Source organism: Callospermophilus lateralis, chromosome 4 (genome assembly GCF_048772815.1).
Source record: "Callospermophilus lateralis isolate mCalLat2 chromosome 4, mCalLat2.hap1, whole genome shotgun sequence".
In the NCBI taxonomy this organism is placed as follows: Eukaryota; Metazoa; Chordata; class Mammalia; order Rodentia; family Sciuridae; genus Callospermophilus; species Callospermophilus lateralis.
Genome location: NC_135308.1, coordinates 35,528,863 through 35,543,427, shown reverse-complemented (window position 1 = coordinate 35,543,427; position 14,565 = coordinate 35,528,863). Strand labels below are relative to the sequence as shown.

The 14,565-nt window shown below is 33.5% G+C and overlaps 1 protein-coding gene across 2 annotated transcripts in view; it reads right to left on the bottom strand.

Moving 5' to 3' along the window:
• The window catches only part of Snx25 (sorting nexin 25), an 80,634-nt gene extending 66,398 nt beyond the window's left edge, over positions 1-14,236 (bottom strand). For both annotated transcript variants that reach the window (XM_076852402.1, XM_076852403.1), the window contains exons 1-2: positions 14,158-14,236; positions 3,907-4,123 (exon numbers count right to left, since the gene is read on the bottom strand). In XM_076852402.1, coding sequence (XP_076708517.1) covers positions 3,907-4,123; positions 14,158-14,179 — 239 coding nt within the window. In that variant the 5' untranslated portion in view covers positions 14,180-14,236. The remainder of the gene's footprint in view (positions 1-3,906; positions 4,124-14,157) is intronic.
• Between the last annotated feature and the right edge of the window lie 329 nt (positions 14,237-14,565).

The window sequence follows — 14,565 nt, the reverse complement described above, 5'->3', positions numbered from 1 at the left end:
TATGCTGACTTTTTAAAAAAATGGCAGTTTCAAATATTTTAAACTCTAGTTATGCTGCCAGCTAGACCTGATATTTCAATATAGTAAGACTAAGATGCTACTCCTTTGTCATATCAAACACTTTTTAAAGGTAATTCTTTGCTTTGAAACCTATATTTGAATATTAATTCAAATAGGTTGGCCAAAAGAAAATACACTTTTATAAGAAAAGCTTATTTAAATATAATATCAAAATCCCTCTTAAAGTGTACACCATTCCTTGTCCATATCAATGGAAGGCAGATAATAAAAGGGGATTGGTCCTCAGAAGGTCACAAATTATACTCCCTCCTAAGGAGTTAGGAAAAATTTTTCTTGAGTCAGCCAAAGACCAGAAGACTGGTCAAGTAAGATTGACCTATGGAAAAATGTTCCTCAAAGATTTCCCTAGACTCTGTCTGCAAGCAGGATATTCCTGTGATGCTCTCTAGTAAGTGGACATCTAGCATAGCATTAGAAGCCAAGAAATGATCAGACGTGGCTATGCGAGGGTAATGACTACAGTAGGAAATGTCTAGCAAGCCTTCAGGTAGGTTGTAACATTGGTTTTTGCAGCTTCCTACCCCTACCAGTGTGAATCAATCATGTGTTTACTGCAGGTCCTGCTACTTATTTCTGGGTTCTCATTCTCGAGTAGGCAAAAGCACATTAACCTTTTGTAAGTTTCATATGTACAATATTGCTTAATCCTCCCTTATACATTAAGAAATATTTCATCACCACCATTTTATGGGTGAGAAAACTAAGATCCAAAGGTTAAGAGATTAAAGTCATAGAGGTGACGAATGGTAGAAATTAGTTCTGTTCTTTCAAATTAACTCTTTATACTACAAAGATGGCTAAGGGTAAAGGGGAAAAAAAGCATCAGTGATAAAGAAGAAAAATATATGAAAAACATTTATATATAAAAACACTTTTCCTCAAACAACATGCCAGTATTGACCTGCAAAGAGAACACATATTGTAAGGAGAACGTGAAATTAAAGATGCTACTGAATTAATGGTATAAAAGCAATCATTTTTAGATTTTCCTGAAATTTGCTGAAACATGACAGATGGGATCAAGGAAAAGGAAGCAGAGGCAAGACTTAAATGTGATCTGGATTGGCCTAAAGCAGCCAATAGAATAACAGCCTGAAATAAACACAGACTGACCAGAAAGCAGCCTTCATACAATTGCCTCACAGTCAAACCGAGGATGTGTTGCTTTATTAATGTAATTTATTATTCTTTTGTCTGATAGTGGACAACTTGATTAGGTGTTCCAGAGGCTACCAAAGTTATTTTGTAGCCAATAGAGATATGCAGACCATTGAAGATTTCTATTGGAGCTGTTTACCTGGGACAGCTAGATACAGCTATAATCATCAATCCTAGAGTCACTGTCTGCCAATCTCACTGTGTGGTTTGTATAAGATGATAAACAGATAATATTAGTTCTCTAGAACGCAATCATTTATATACAAAACATCAGTGACCTACTGGCACTTTTGCTACTACCCATAACTCTAAGAATAGTGATAGAGTTTTTTGTTTTGTTCTTTACTCTTTATTTCTTATCATCAATTAGAGCTTCTAGGAATAGCCTAGAAAATCTCCCCTTCACATAAGAGAACTTTTATGAGGCCCAAAGACACAGAGCTTTTAATCTGGAGTTAGTTCTTTGATGCTGTTCCCATAACTATCTTTATGTTATCTTCAAAAACAGTAATTTCAGAAGTTGGTAAATATCTCAATGAAAAATATATTCTCATGTTGAAACTAGATAATCATAAAAACAATAAATGTCTTGAAACACTTGCCCTAAACTCTATTGTTCTTTTAAGTGGCATAAACATTGATTTAAAATACTGCCCTCTATTAGACTACAATTAATTACTTTGAAATGTGCTTCCACTGAATTCTAAGAAGTCTTTTATAACATCTGTCTGGCATAATTATGTAGTGGATACTATATAGCAGGTGCTCCAAAGGATTGATGAACACTTCAAAAGGAGAGGTGGAAGCCACTGATATTCTAGGGGAATGACCCAAGAGTCCAATTTCTTTCATTTTCCTTATCAGTGAACACAACCCCCCTATTGAAAGTTATCTTCACTTACAAACAAGGGTGGTCCAGAGACTTCTACATGTCTCAAGAACCCTCAGTTCTAGGATATCAAAATTATATTCATAGGAATATAAAAATGCCTTTTTATTTTTTACTCATATTCTCACAAGTGTACTGGAATTTTCCAGAGGCTGCATGATGTTCAATGACATCATCATTCTGATAACAAATGGAAAGTGTACGGTATCCTCTTGTACTTTAAAAAGTTCTTGGTTTTAATATCTAATGTGGTAAATATTAATAGATATGTTGAGTGGTGCTGGTAAATGTTTAACAACTGTTTCTCCATGGGAAAAAATTCTGATTTAAAACATCCCACTGTGTAAACAGTTGATTCCAAGTCAACAAAAGGACTTCACTGAACTCAGAGTCAGGAAAAGATGTGCACAATCAGCTCTTGCATGCCAGTAGTTGGCTCCAGCAGCCCATTATATATGACCCACATAAATTAAAGCACTTTGAGGTTCTCAATAGCTTTTAAGATTGTTGAAAAATTCTGAGGCCAAAAAATCTGAGAGCCATTGCTCTACAGTAATGTTCTTAAAAACACAGGTCGTGATCAAGAAGTAACACAATAAAACTGAATTGATCTCAAACAGCATTTTAAAAAAGTGTCAAGAACAAATGACACCAAAGCTATCACTGGTAATAACAGCACCATTTCATAAAAGTGTGGCACAATTTAAAATGTATTTCTCATTATGCATTATGATTAAAGTTTGTAAAACATGGGGGCAGCAAGCTGAAAAAGAGTAGGTATGTAATTCCTCTGGAATTTGAACATGAAGACCTTCTGCACAACCACATTTAGCAACCAGGTCCACTACAAGGGCAACATCACACGACAGAACAGGGACTGGTTCTGATAAAGTCAAACAACAGAGCTTCTGAGAAGAAAATGTGAATTACCACCTGCCCAATAAGGATGCTGATGCTGACTCATCTCCTTGTATACTTTCAATACTTTATCTCTTCCCTGAAAGTAAGACTAGGCCATATTAACTATAGGTAATTCCATTCCTACTGCAAACAAGTCCACACCCAAACAAGCACAAGGCTATTTGTTTCATATTTATAAGCAAGTTAGAAGTGCTATAATGCATTATCCTTGCACTTATTCAAGCATAAGATATAAATTTAAGTAAGATATAAATTTAAGATCCTATCAGCAAACCTGAATTTGTTATTTGCACAGAAATGGTCTTGTTGAAGTCTTCTTTCATGGGCAGGTTCTCACCTTCTCATCTAATAGGTACAGATAGATCTTTTCAACGTAATAGCACAAGAGGCTAACAAACCTATATATTAGCTATTTTCATTTAAGTTCCTTTAAAAGTCAGTTTTCAGGATATTATGCTGCAATTCAGCTGTTAACATAGGAGTCACAAAAATAAAATAAACAATACTCACATTTTTCCAAAATTTATAAACTCATTGACACTGATCACATTTTAAAATATTTAAAATTTTCGATGCTTAGGTATTTATAATACCATAAGTAAGTTCATCATGACACTGGGTCAGTGAAATTTATTTCACTATTTAAGTTATTTACAAAATTAAATACACCTATTGGAAAATTATCCCCCAAATCTACTCTATCAGAACACTATAATTATTCCCCCTCAAAACATCTGCATTTTCAACTCAAGTGTCAGCAAGAGGCAGAATATTCTGTAGTATGGCTTGACTTTATTATTCAAGAAAAATCTTTTTGATGTGGAAAAGGGGAGTGGGTTGCTCATGATATCAGTTACCTGGTATTAGCAGCTTTCAGGTCACAGAAATGAGTGAGTAAAGTTCTTACAACATCATTGCAGACAACTTTAACCACATCCACGTGACTCAATCTGTGTCGCAGCTGTCTGGCAATTTCCCAAAAGTCTTCTGAAAGCAGATTGTAAAGCTGCCCCTCATCTCTGCTGAGATTTCCATACCAGGAGAGAATGTAATCTCTGTAACTGTAGTCAAACACTACCCAGGAATAAACAAAGCATTAAGGAAAACTTAGATGAAAGAAGCAAAAGCAATAAAGCATTTCTACTGCAAATTGGCTACTCATTTTTAATACTGTTTAAAAAGTAAAGAGAAAACAGAAGTCAAGAGAAGACAGATATTCTAAAATGAAAGACTCTAACTGGTATGTTGTGTATACTCATCACATGTCCTAGACTTTCTAACATAATCTAATCTTAAAATATTTGATCTTGGTTCCACACTACTTAAAATTTATATTTCAATCAAAGAAAGAAAGAACAAAAAGCATCTTAACACAGTGACAACACATTTTCCCCCCCAGCTTTTGGTATTGCCCCAAACTTCTCTCTCTTCATGTAGCCAAAATTGTGGTCTTTCTAATAAGGCCTGGGCCTTCACCACAGGATGAAAAACACTTCTTCCAAATTTATTCCATTCTACAATGCTTTTCCTCAGTGCCTAGAGATAGTGGCTGCTCGCATTATTTGGTCTTCCTATATCCTTAGAATTCTTTTTACTTTTAATAGTTAATATCAAACTATTTTAATGTTAATAATTAGTATTATTAATAGCTAATTCCATGTTATAAGGTAATGATTCTTTATATTTAACCTTCCCTGCTCAGTTACAGTATGGTTTGTCCCCTAATACCTCAACAAACGTAGAATGAATCCCATATATGAGTGCCAGATTTCATATTAGGTTCAGCAAGTGTGGCCTGTCACCTTCATTGGAAGATATTTAATTTTCTTAATTCTGAATCAATCCTATGCCTCAAAATTAGAGAGCCCTGGCTCTAGAATAGTGTCAGCTAATACAAACGTGAGACCCATGTATGTAATTTTAACTTTTCTAGTAACCATATTAGAAAATTTAAGAGGTGGCATTCATTTTAATAAAATTTCATTTCACACAAAATATATTCAAAATATTATTCCAATAGGTAATATTTAAAAATAAATATCTAAAAATGAAATATTTTCATGCTAAGCTTTGTAATCTGGTGTATACTTTACACTTTCAGTAATTTCAAATTGGACTGGCCACACTTTTGGTGTTCAACAGCCACATATAGGTCTATGTAGTTACTATGCTGGATAGTATATCTATAGTCCATAGGGGAGAAAAAAGTGAAGTCAATGTGACCTTTGCAAGCAACTATTTTTTTTCAACATTTTTAGTTGCAGATGGACACAATACCTTTATTTGACTGATTTATTTTTATGTGGTGCTAAGGATCAAACCTAGGGCTTCCACATGCTAGGCAGGCACTCTACCACTGAGCCCCAGCCCCAACCCCAAGAAACTATGTCTTTTGAAAAATAAAATGCTACCAGTCTCAAGTTATGACACCTCCAAGTGCCCAAAGGGAGAAACTAACATTTGGTTACACAATCCTAACCCAGGTTCAAGAATACCAGGATAAATTTTTTTAAAATCACTTATTTCTCAATTTATTTTTAATTTTCAAATACTTCTTGATTTGGCTTAATTTCAGATGAGACTATGTATTATTTAAAGTGATGAATTTATCCTCCTGCTTTTCTTTGCTTGTCTGTACAGCATTTCATCCCCAAAAATCCTTAGGAACAAAACATAACTTGTGATTTATTTTACGCCTGGTATACAAAGGACTAATCTGAAATTCTCAAATAAGTTTTGAGTCTGGTATTTGATAGTCATGTTATTTCTCTTGGCCACTATATTTTTACCAATTGAGAGACTTAAAAATAATAAATTTAGGTCTGTTTTTTAGAGGGATGAGTGAAAGGGAACATCATGAGTCATATTTCTTAGAAAACTAAAAGGTAACTAGAACCTTGAGTTCAGGATCAGTATTTACCCAATATGATGCCCATAGGCCCAAGGAAACACTATTTTTGTTTTAATATTCTGGGATTTTTTTTCTTGAAACATCAACCATGAAAGTCAATCCAATGCTTTTCGCATTTCCAAATTTCTTAATTTAGTTTTATAATACTTTACAAAAAAGTATCTTACATCTCATTCAAAATCATTATAGAGAATCAAGAATTTTGTTCACATGCATGGAGGAAGGTTTAAATTTACAGTGAATCCACAGCTTCAGTTATAGTAGGATAATTGTGCCTTCTGGCTGAGAACAATGACCTGCCAGAGTCAGAAAAAAAGATCTTGCCACAATCTTTAACTGTTCTTTAAACAAATATTTATAGAAACCTTCCAGTTTGTAAGGTAGTATCAATATCCACATCATGAACCACTGAATATGAAAGAAAAGGCAAAATAAAAGCAAAACAAACAAATCATCTCCTAGCACTTTCAGTCCTTTTTATGTTGACTTTCAGATATTACTTTGAATAAATGGCAGTTATGTTTTCTAGATTTTATAAAAAGTTGTCCTATCTCATTACTAATTGAACTATTCCATTAAGAAGAAAGCAGATACAGTTTCTGACCCAAATGTAAGAAATTATGGCAAAAAACCAGGAATGGGTCAATCCTATAATCTTATTTTTTGGCAACAAACAAATAGACTATGGTTCCTACACAGTAGTTGTGTCTCATCCCTTTAGGAAACTTTGGCTCAAAGATGTAAAATAACTTGAGGAAGGCAGTGACAAGTTTCCTGTCAGTAAAACATCTTTCTACTCAGCACTCTGTAGTCCTACACCTAAGTAGAACAAAGTAAATTATATGAGTAAAAGATAAGAAAAATCTGAAATAGCATCCTTGTCCAATGAACATCCATCTTGTTTAAACCATATGTATATGAAAAAATATGTGTATGTGTGTGTGCACGTGTGTGCAAAAGGTTCTACTTTATAAAGTTGTTCTAGAAATCACAAATAGGACAAACGGGTACAAGTCATGAGTAAGTTGCTTTTGCAGCTCAAAATAAGGAGGAACTGAATAAAAACACTGAAATTGTTCCAGAAGTGGCCATATTGGACGGTGACCATTCCATCATAAATTCTTAAGCTAGATACCTAGTAGACAAGGATGACATAGAAAAACATGACATCCTAAAATGGTGGGCTGTATTCGATAACCTCCAAAAGGCTCTTTCTGTAAGGCCTCTATAGCTTTCTTCAGTCTCAGTGCCAACTAATAAGAGTATAAGCTCTATCTTTCTAACAAACCCTGCTCATTTGTTAATTTGCAACTTTCTCCCTTGCTTTTTTTTTTACCTGTAGATTTTCATGCCACAGAATTTTTGACTAGTAGTCAATGAATCTGCAGCCCAAAATATCTGGAAAATAGAAACATTTTTCCTTTTCATTATAATTTATTTTCAAATTATGACAGGAAATTAAGAATAATAATGACACAATATTTTTAAAATAAGATCATATTGAGGGTGCTTAAGGCCTATTGTGAAAGGCATATCACCTCTATAATGTCTCATTACATTTGTTAAGCACATTGCTTATGCTAATTAAGATAATTCTAAAATACTCCTCTGGTTACATTTTGGTTAAGAATGGATAAAAATTATTACTGGCCTAAATTTGAACTTAGTAATAGAGATACATTTTAACCACAGGCGCATCTTCTATTTCTAGCTAATTATCACTCTTCAGTCAAGTATCATGAATAAATATGTAACTCAAAAATAATAGTACAAAACAAAGCCATGAGTTCAAATACACATATCATATAATGATACAGACTCATTTACACAAGTACACATACGAACAGTGTATTTTAAGACATACCCTATAAGTCAATTCAAGGAGATAGAAGTTCATGATGAAATCATTTTATGGAATTTACTAAGAAATAAACATAAATACATGTATAATCACAATGAGAAATAAAAGAGCACTTCTCACTGCTGGGCAAAGTCTTTATTTTAAAGACAAAGTAATAGCCAACAAAAATTCAGATGCTATTATCACCCCAATACATCTATTTTCTAAGATTACTGTCAAAGAAATAAGTAGTTAAAAGGGATATCCCTGGAGATTACAGAATATAAAGTAACATGATTGGAACTTTAGTTAGGTTAATCTGAAAAGATATAAGGTAACAAAGTAAAACTAGCAATGAGACCAAGTTAAAAAGCTACTTAGTCTAGATAATGTGATATCAGGTAATCTCTAACACTCAAGTGAAGTAAATAGTATAAAAGAGAAAGCTCTAAGAGAGTCCTTTTTTTTCTCTCTCTCTCTCTCTCTCCCCCACTATTTCTTTCTTTTTACCCTTATCTTTCCCCAGAGCAATTCAAAGATATTGTCTGCTCTGTCCATGAGGTTTCACCCCATAGAGCAGAAACATTCATGGTCTGGTCTCCTGGAACAAAGTAGTAATCCTCCTTCAACCAGAAACTGGTTTAATGATAATGATAAAGACAACAATAATTCTTCTGCTCAAGTAGATAGTCCTTTACGGTTGGTTGGTTGTTTTTGTGGTACTGGGGACTGAATCCAGTGATGCTCTACCACCCTTTTAAAATTATTATTATATTTTGAGAAAGGGTCTCACTCAACTGCCCAGGATGGCTTCAAAGTTGTGATCCTTCTGCCTCAGCCTCCCAAGTTGCTGGATTACAGGCCTGAGCCACCATGCCTGGCTTTCTTTATGATTTACATAAAGTATCAAAGTATTTTTGCTTTTGTTTTATTTTTAATGCTGGGAATCCAACCCAGAGTCTTGGGCATACCAGGTTTTGCTCTACCACTAAGCTCTACCTCCAGCCCCTGAAAGTTTTAAAATACAATGTAAAGTTATATTTGGGAAGATCTGGGGCTACTAGTTTATACTAATACTATTGACTGATCTATTTATTCATTAAACAAAAAGCTGTATATACACTGCATACCACTGAGTTAAAAAAAAAAAAAAGTTCATGAACTGCATGAGTCAAGCCTTAAAGGGGTATAAGAAGTCACCATCTTTCAGGTGCAAGACCTACTTTCCTCTGTGTCACAATTTAATTCTCAGACAGCCCAACATCCTCTAGAATAGCCACAAGGGGAGTCTAGTAAAAAAGATTACTGTATCAGGTTTGCCTTATCTAAGACCTATTTCAAAGAAACTAAAAGTTCTGTTACACGTGGACAATGATCTACCTATATCTTCTGCTATCATGATCATTTTCAAGTTGTGGCCCTTTGCATAACCTAGATAATTTACTAACAGGCATATTTACCACTATAATTTTAAAAAAGAAAACAATTAATGGCCAGGGATTTAGCACAGTGGCAGAGAGCTTGCCTAGCACATGTAAGGCCATAGGTTTGAACGCTAGTACCACAAAAATGAACAGCAAAGCATTAAGAGTTAATTAAAAAAAATAAAAATTTTAATTTTAATTTTAAAAAGTCAATCAAAACTAACAGAAATATATTCACTCTTGAAGTATACATGTAACACTAATTTCAAAGTGAAGACAACCACAAGAAATAATAAAGTAATGATATGTCTAAGACTTTTAGGCAGTGTCCTACAAGACAAAAAAAGTCTAGGTCAGCATCCCCAATACTTTGAAAAGGATAAAATCTTAGAAAAAACTATATGTCCAATTCAAGAATTTTCAATTTAGCCTGGTGTGTTGGTACACACCTATAATCCCAGTGACTTGGGAGGCTAAGGCAAGAGGATTACAAGTTTAAGACATATGTCAGAAATGTGGTGAGATCCTCAGAAACTGAGACCCTTCTCAAAATTTAAAAAAATAGGGGTGGGGTTGTAGCTCAGTGGTAGAGTGCTTGCCTAGCATGTGTGAGGCACTGGGTTTGATTCTCAGTGCCACATACTCATAAGTATATTAGGGGGAAAAAGGGTCCATCAACAACTAATAAAAATATTTTTAACAATTTTTAAAAACTAAAATAAAAAGGGCTCGGGATGTAGCTCAGTGATAAAACACCCTGGGGTTCAATCATCAGAATGAAAAAAATATATATACATACACACATATATATTGAATATATATGTATATATATACATATATATTCAATTTAACATTCAGAAACTATACCAAGAAAATGGCAAGTACTCAATAATTATGGAATTAAATAACCTGGTCCACATTTTTGAGATAATTCAGAGTAACCTAGAAAATTAGGCAACAGATCTAATAAAACTTAATAGTAAATCAAAAATAATTTTAGAAGTCCTTCTCCCAACCACATCCTCTGTCTGCTTTCCAGGAAATGTAATATATTTTTTAAAATATTTATCTTTTAGCTGTAGTTGGACATAATACCTTTATTTTATTTATTCATTTTTATGTGGTACTGAGGATTGAACCCATGGCCTCACACGTGCTAGGCCAGCGCTCTACCGATGAGCCACAACCCCAGCCTAGGAAATGTAATTCTAGGAGAAACTTTTAAAGGTATTTGGTATAGAACAGTAACTGTTCTGACTTCTCAAATAGACATGTAGTTCATTCACACTATATCAGAACCTCTGAATATATAGTTTTTAGATTTTAAACTGGATAACAAAACAATAATAATATGCTCTGATTGTCTTTCCCAAGTATCCCATTTAACTTCCAGCATTTGTAGCATAATTCTTATTGTTCTCATAAAGCCTAACTATATTATTTACTCTGTATTTTTGACGGTTACTTCTTTCTTCTTGTAATTCAATCTTTAGACTCATGATAAACCCAAACTTAAACTGAGCTACATCAGAAACATTTGAGTAACAAAAAAATCCACGTACACAATGTAAAACATGTCTGTGCAGAAACACACACACATATGCTTTATATTTTACTCAAGACTCTTTGAACAAATCTGTTTTTAAATTATATATTCCAAAAGCAATAAAGTAAAAATATAAAGATAAAATGGTATAATATTATCATCTAGTTGAAATTAACTTTAGGATGAAATTTTTAAATAAATACTTCATGAGCAATTCAAATCAACTGCATTGAAATAGCCAAAGCCTGAACAAGTGTATAGTTACTTAAGTTTTTTGTTTTTTTTTTTAAAGAGAGACCCAACCTAAGTGGTTGAGATGTTAACTGATAAATGGTTCTTTTTTTTTTAAAGAGAGAGAGAGAGAGAGAGAATTTTTAAATATTTATTTTTTTTAGTTATTGGCGGACACAACATCTTTGTTTGTATGTGGTGCTGAGGATCGAACCCGGGCCGCATGCAATCCAGGCGAGCGCGCTACCGCTTGAGCCACATCCCCAGCCCCAGTTACTTAAGTTTTGAAAACACACAGAGACTCTCAATTTTATCAACACTAAGTCTATTATAGCTAGCTAATAATATCCTGAATTCCAGTTAAACATACTGGTGCCGAGATTTAGAAATGTAAATCAAATACTCCAGATATGCAAATTACAATCACTGTGGGTTTTCTAAATGCTTATGAAACCTCTTAGCTTTCACAACACACATTTCTAGGTTCTAATTCCCCACGAGTTTTAATGGCAAAATTTTTAGAAGGTGATTCTAGTTTTGGCTTGTTTTTTGTTGACTAATAACTATTGTCAAATAGATAAAGTTTACTCCAACAATCAGTTTATGGCTTTCTTTTAGGTACATCATACAATGCTCAACTTCCCTGAAAATCATTTTACTTAAAACAAAGAATAGGAAATCTGAATATTAAGAAATGTGGTTTAAAAAAAAAAACTATACTAAAATGTAATTAACTAAAGCTCTTACCCAACGGCTTTGGATAACATTTTCCCCTAAAAAGAAATCACTGCACAGAAATTAGCTTAAGAGTAATGTGTTTTTCCTTTCTGTCACCTAGGCTGAAGCTCTTTTCCTTTTTTTTTTTTTTTTTTTTTTTTAATAAAAACTTCTAGAACAAACTGGTCCATCCAATAGAAAAGGTTATGTCCAAGTGCACAGAAATTTCTAAGTCTTAAAAATTAAAAATGCCATATTTGTGGCAGCATCATTCACAAAAGCCAAAATATGGAATCAACCCAATCGTCCACTAATGGAGAAATGGATAAACAAATGTGGTACATATATATAATGGCATATTATTCAGCCTTAAAAAGGAAAGAAACATTAAAGCACAATCATACCATTAACTTTTTTTTTTTTAATTAAGGATAAAGTTCCAGTTTCAGAGTTGTTGGAATAGCTTATATTAGACTAACCTTCTTACAGTAAAATACAATTAGGAACTCTGGAAAAAACATCAAAGAATTATTTAAAGGCACTGGAGAGGAATCTACCCTTGAAAAAAAGGAATGGTACTGAATAAGATATGTTTCTGTACAAGTTTTGATAAACCCAGCCTGATTCCCTCTTAAGATCAGGAGCCACAAGTTATAAAAGATTCATTTCTGTTTTCTGTAAAATAGTAAGATTTCTATTTGGCCTGGCCGTATTTTGATGTTTTAAACTTACTTGGAATGCCTGCCCTTGTCTTGAACTCACCCATGCCTGGCTTTCCCTGACCAGATAACAACCCTCTCTGAAACCTTAGTGGCGCCTCATAAATTCTGGCTTTCCCTGGCCAGATAACAATCCTCTCTGAAACCCTAATGGCGCCTCATAAATTCTGATGTTGGGATCTAAATTTACTCCCTAAGTGCTGAACCATTTAGACCATTAACCTACTACCTACCTTTGTATTATGCTTATCAAAATCCTGTTATCTGTAAGTTCTCAAGATACCCCCCCCCCACCTTTTTTGCAACTTTCTGTGCTATAAAGCTGCACTCCTAGAGAGCTAGAGCACTGTCTTCTATTCCCATGGGTTTTGGGAGGGACAGTCCCAGCAAGTCAGAATTACTAGCTTGTTTTTATTTGATTTAAAGATGGAGTCGGTGGTCTTTTCTTTGAGTAGTGGTTTAATGCTTTCCCCTAAAGGCAACCACATTGTTAGAGGCATAAGGTAGTCTGAACTCAGAATGATTGTATTTTATAATTGTTGTTGTTATAATAATTATTATTATTATTAAAGATACCATAATCAGAATTATTATCTTATCATTTAAGATACAGATAACAGAAAATAGGAGTTGCCAGTGAAGATGAAAATATAGGCAGGAAAAAAACAAAAAAGGATGGAGATACAATAACTAGGTACAAATCCTCAAACCCATTGCTAAGTCTGGCTACCCCCGTAGGGCAGTGGAAAGCAAGGACAGGAGGACTGAAGAGCCTAGCAGATAACTTCAACCACTGTCTCCCAATGAGACTCACAACTGACTGCTAGGACGAAAGGATTCACCTTGGACTAAAGACAAAATCCAAACGTACCCAGCCCCCCAAAAATGTATGAAATCAACTGTCTCCAAGGTGACCAGTCAATAGCTAAACTGAATATCAAAACAAAAACCACCATTTTTCAGAGGAAGATAAAAGAATCTAGAGTGTTTAAAAAATAGCATTCACGTTGTTCAGCATAGGATCAAAAATAACAACACAGGAAACCCCCCAAAAGTGTCACTCTGTCAATATAAGCTTCACTTATATGTTCTCTTCATTCTTATGTAAGACTAACTGCTATCAATCAATTTGGTTAATGGTTTGCCCATGAGTAAGACTGTGTCTATTTATCCCTAACATACCTTCTGTAAGTTATATCTAGAATAAAAAATAATTTCCTGATCCTTATTTTAGGGAACAAATATCTGTGTTTTCTATGGCAGAAGAAGCTCCACTTGACTGGCTGCTAACCTCCTGTGATCTGGAAATTCATACCCGATAAATACTTAATCCCTTTCATTCAACCAAAATATGAATGCATTTATTTAATCATCAAATATAAACTATGAAGAAAAATTCCTAATGCTATAGGAAAGAAGGATAGATTAATTTGCTAGATTTTTATTTTCCTTTTAAAACATAATGAATTGCTTTATGTAGTAATTATCCTTACATATTGAACATACTGAACAAAGGACTATTTTAAACATATATCTTCAAGCAAGAAAAAAATAACTAAAATGAAAACCAAGCAAATACTGAAAGGGTAATCATAAAAGAAACAGATGGCCCACACACATATGTAAAAATACATGACATTTTTATTAGAGAAATGCAAATTGGAGCAATGACATACCATCAAATTGCCATCAGATTGCCTTACCTTACCTTAATTCTTACCTTCTTTCAGAGCTTTATCCATATTATGAGAAATTACTACCCTTCTAGGCTGAACTGTCTCATTTGAGTTTCCACAAACAGAACTCTGAAATATAAGGGGGAAAACGATAAAGATTATTGAATGAAAAATTACATATAAAAATAAAATCAAAGGTGTGAAATTTCATATAACAATCATTAAGATAAGTTTTATTAGATTATAATGTTCTTCTGGAAAAGTAAATGCTGTAATTAGTTAAAACATTTTTCGAAAAAAAAAAAGTTAAGGAAGGATTTTCTTTATCAAATATCATAATAGTATGGTGATAATGTAGAAATAAACAAATCAACAGAATGATAAGAAACTACAAAAAACATGCATCTATATATGGGAATTAATAACATAATAAAAATCTGAAATTAATATAG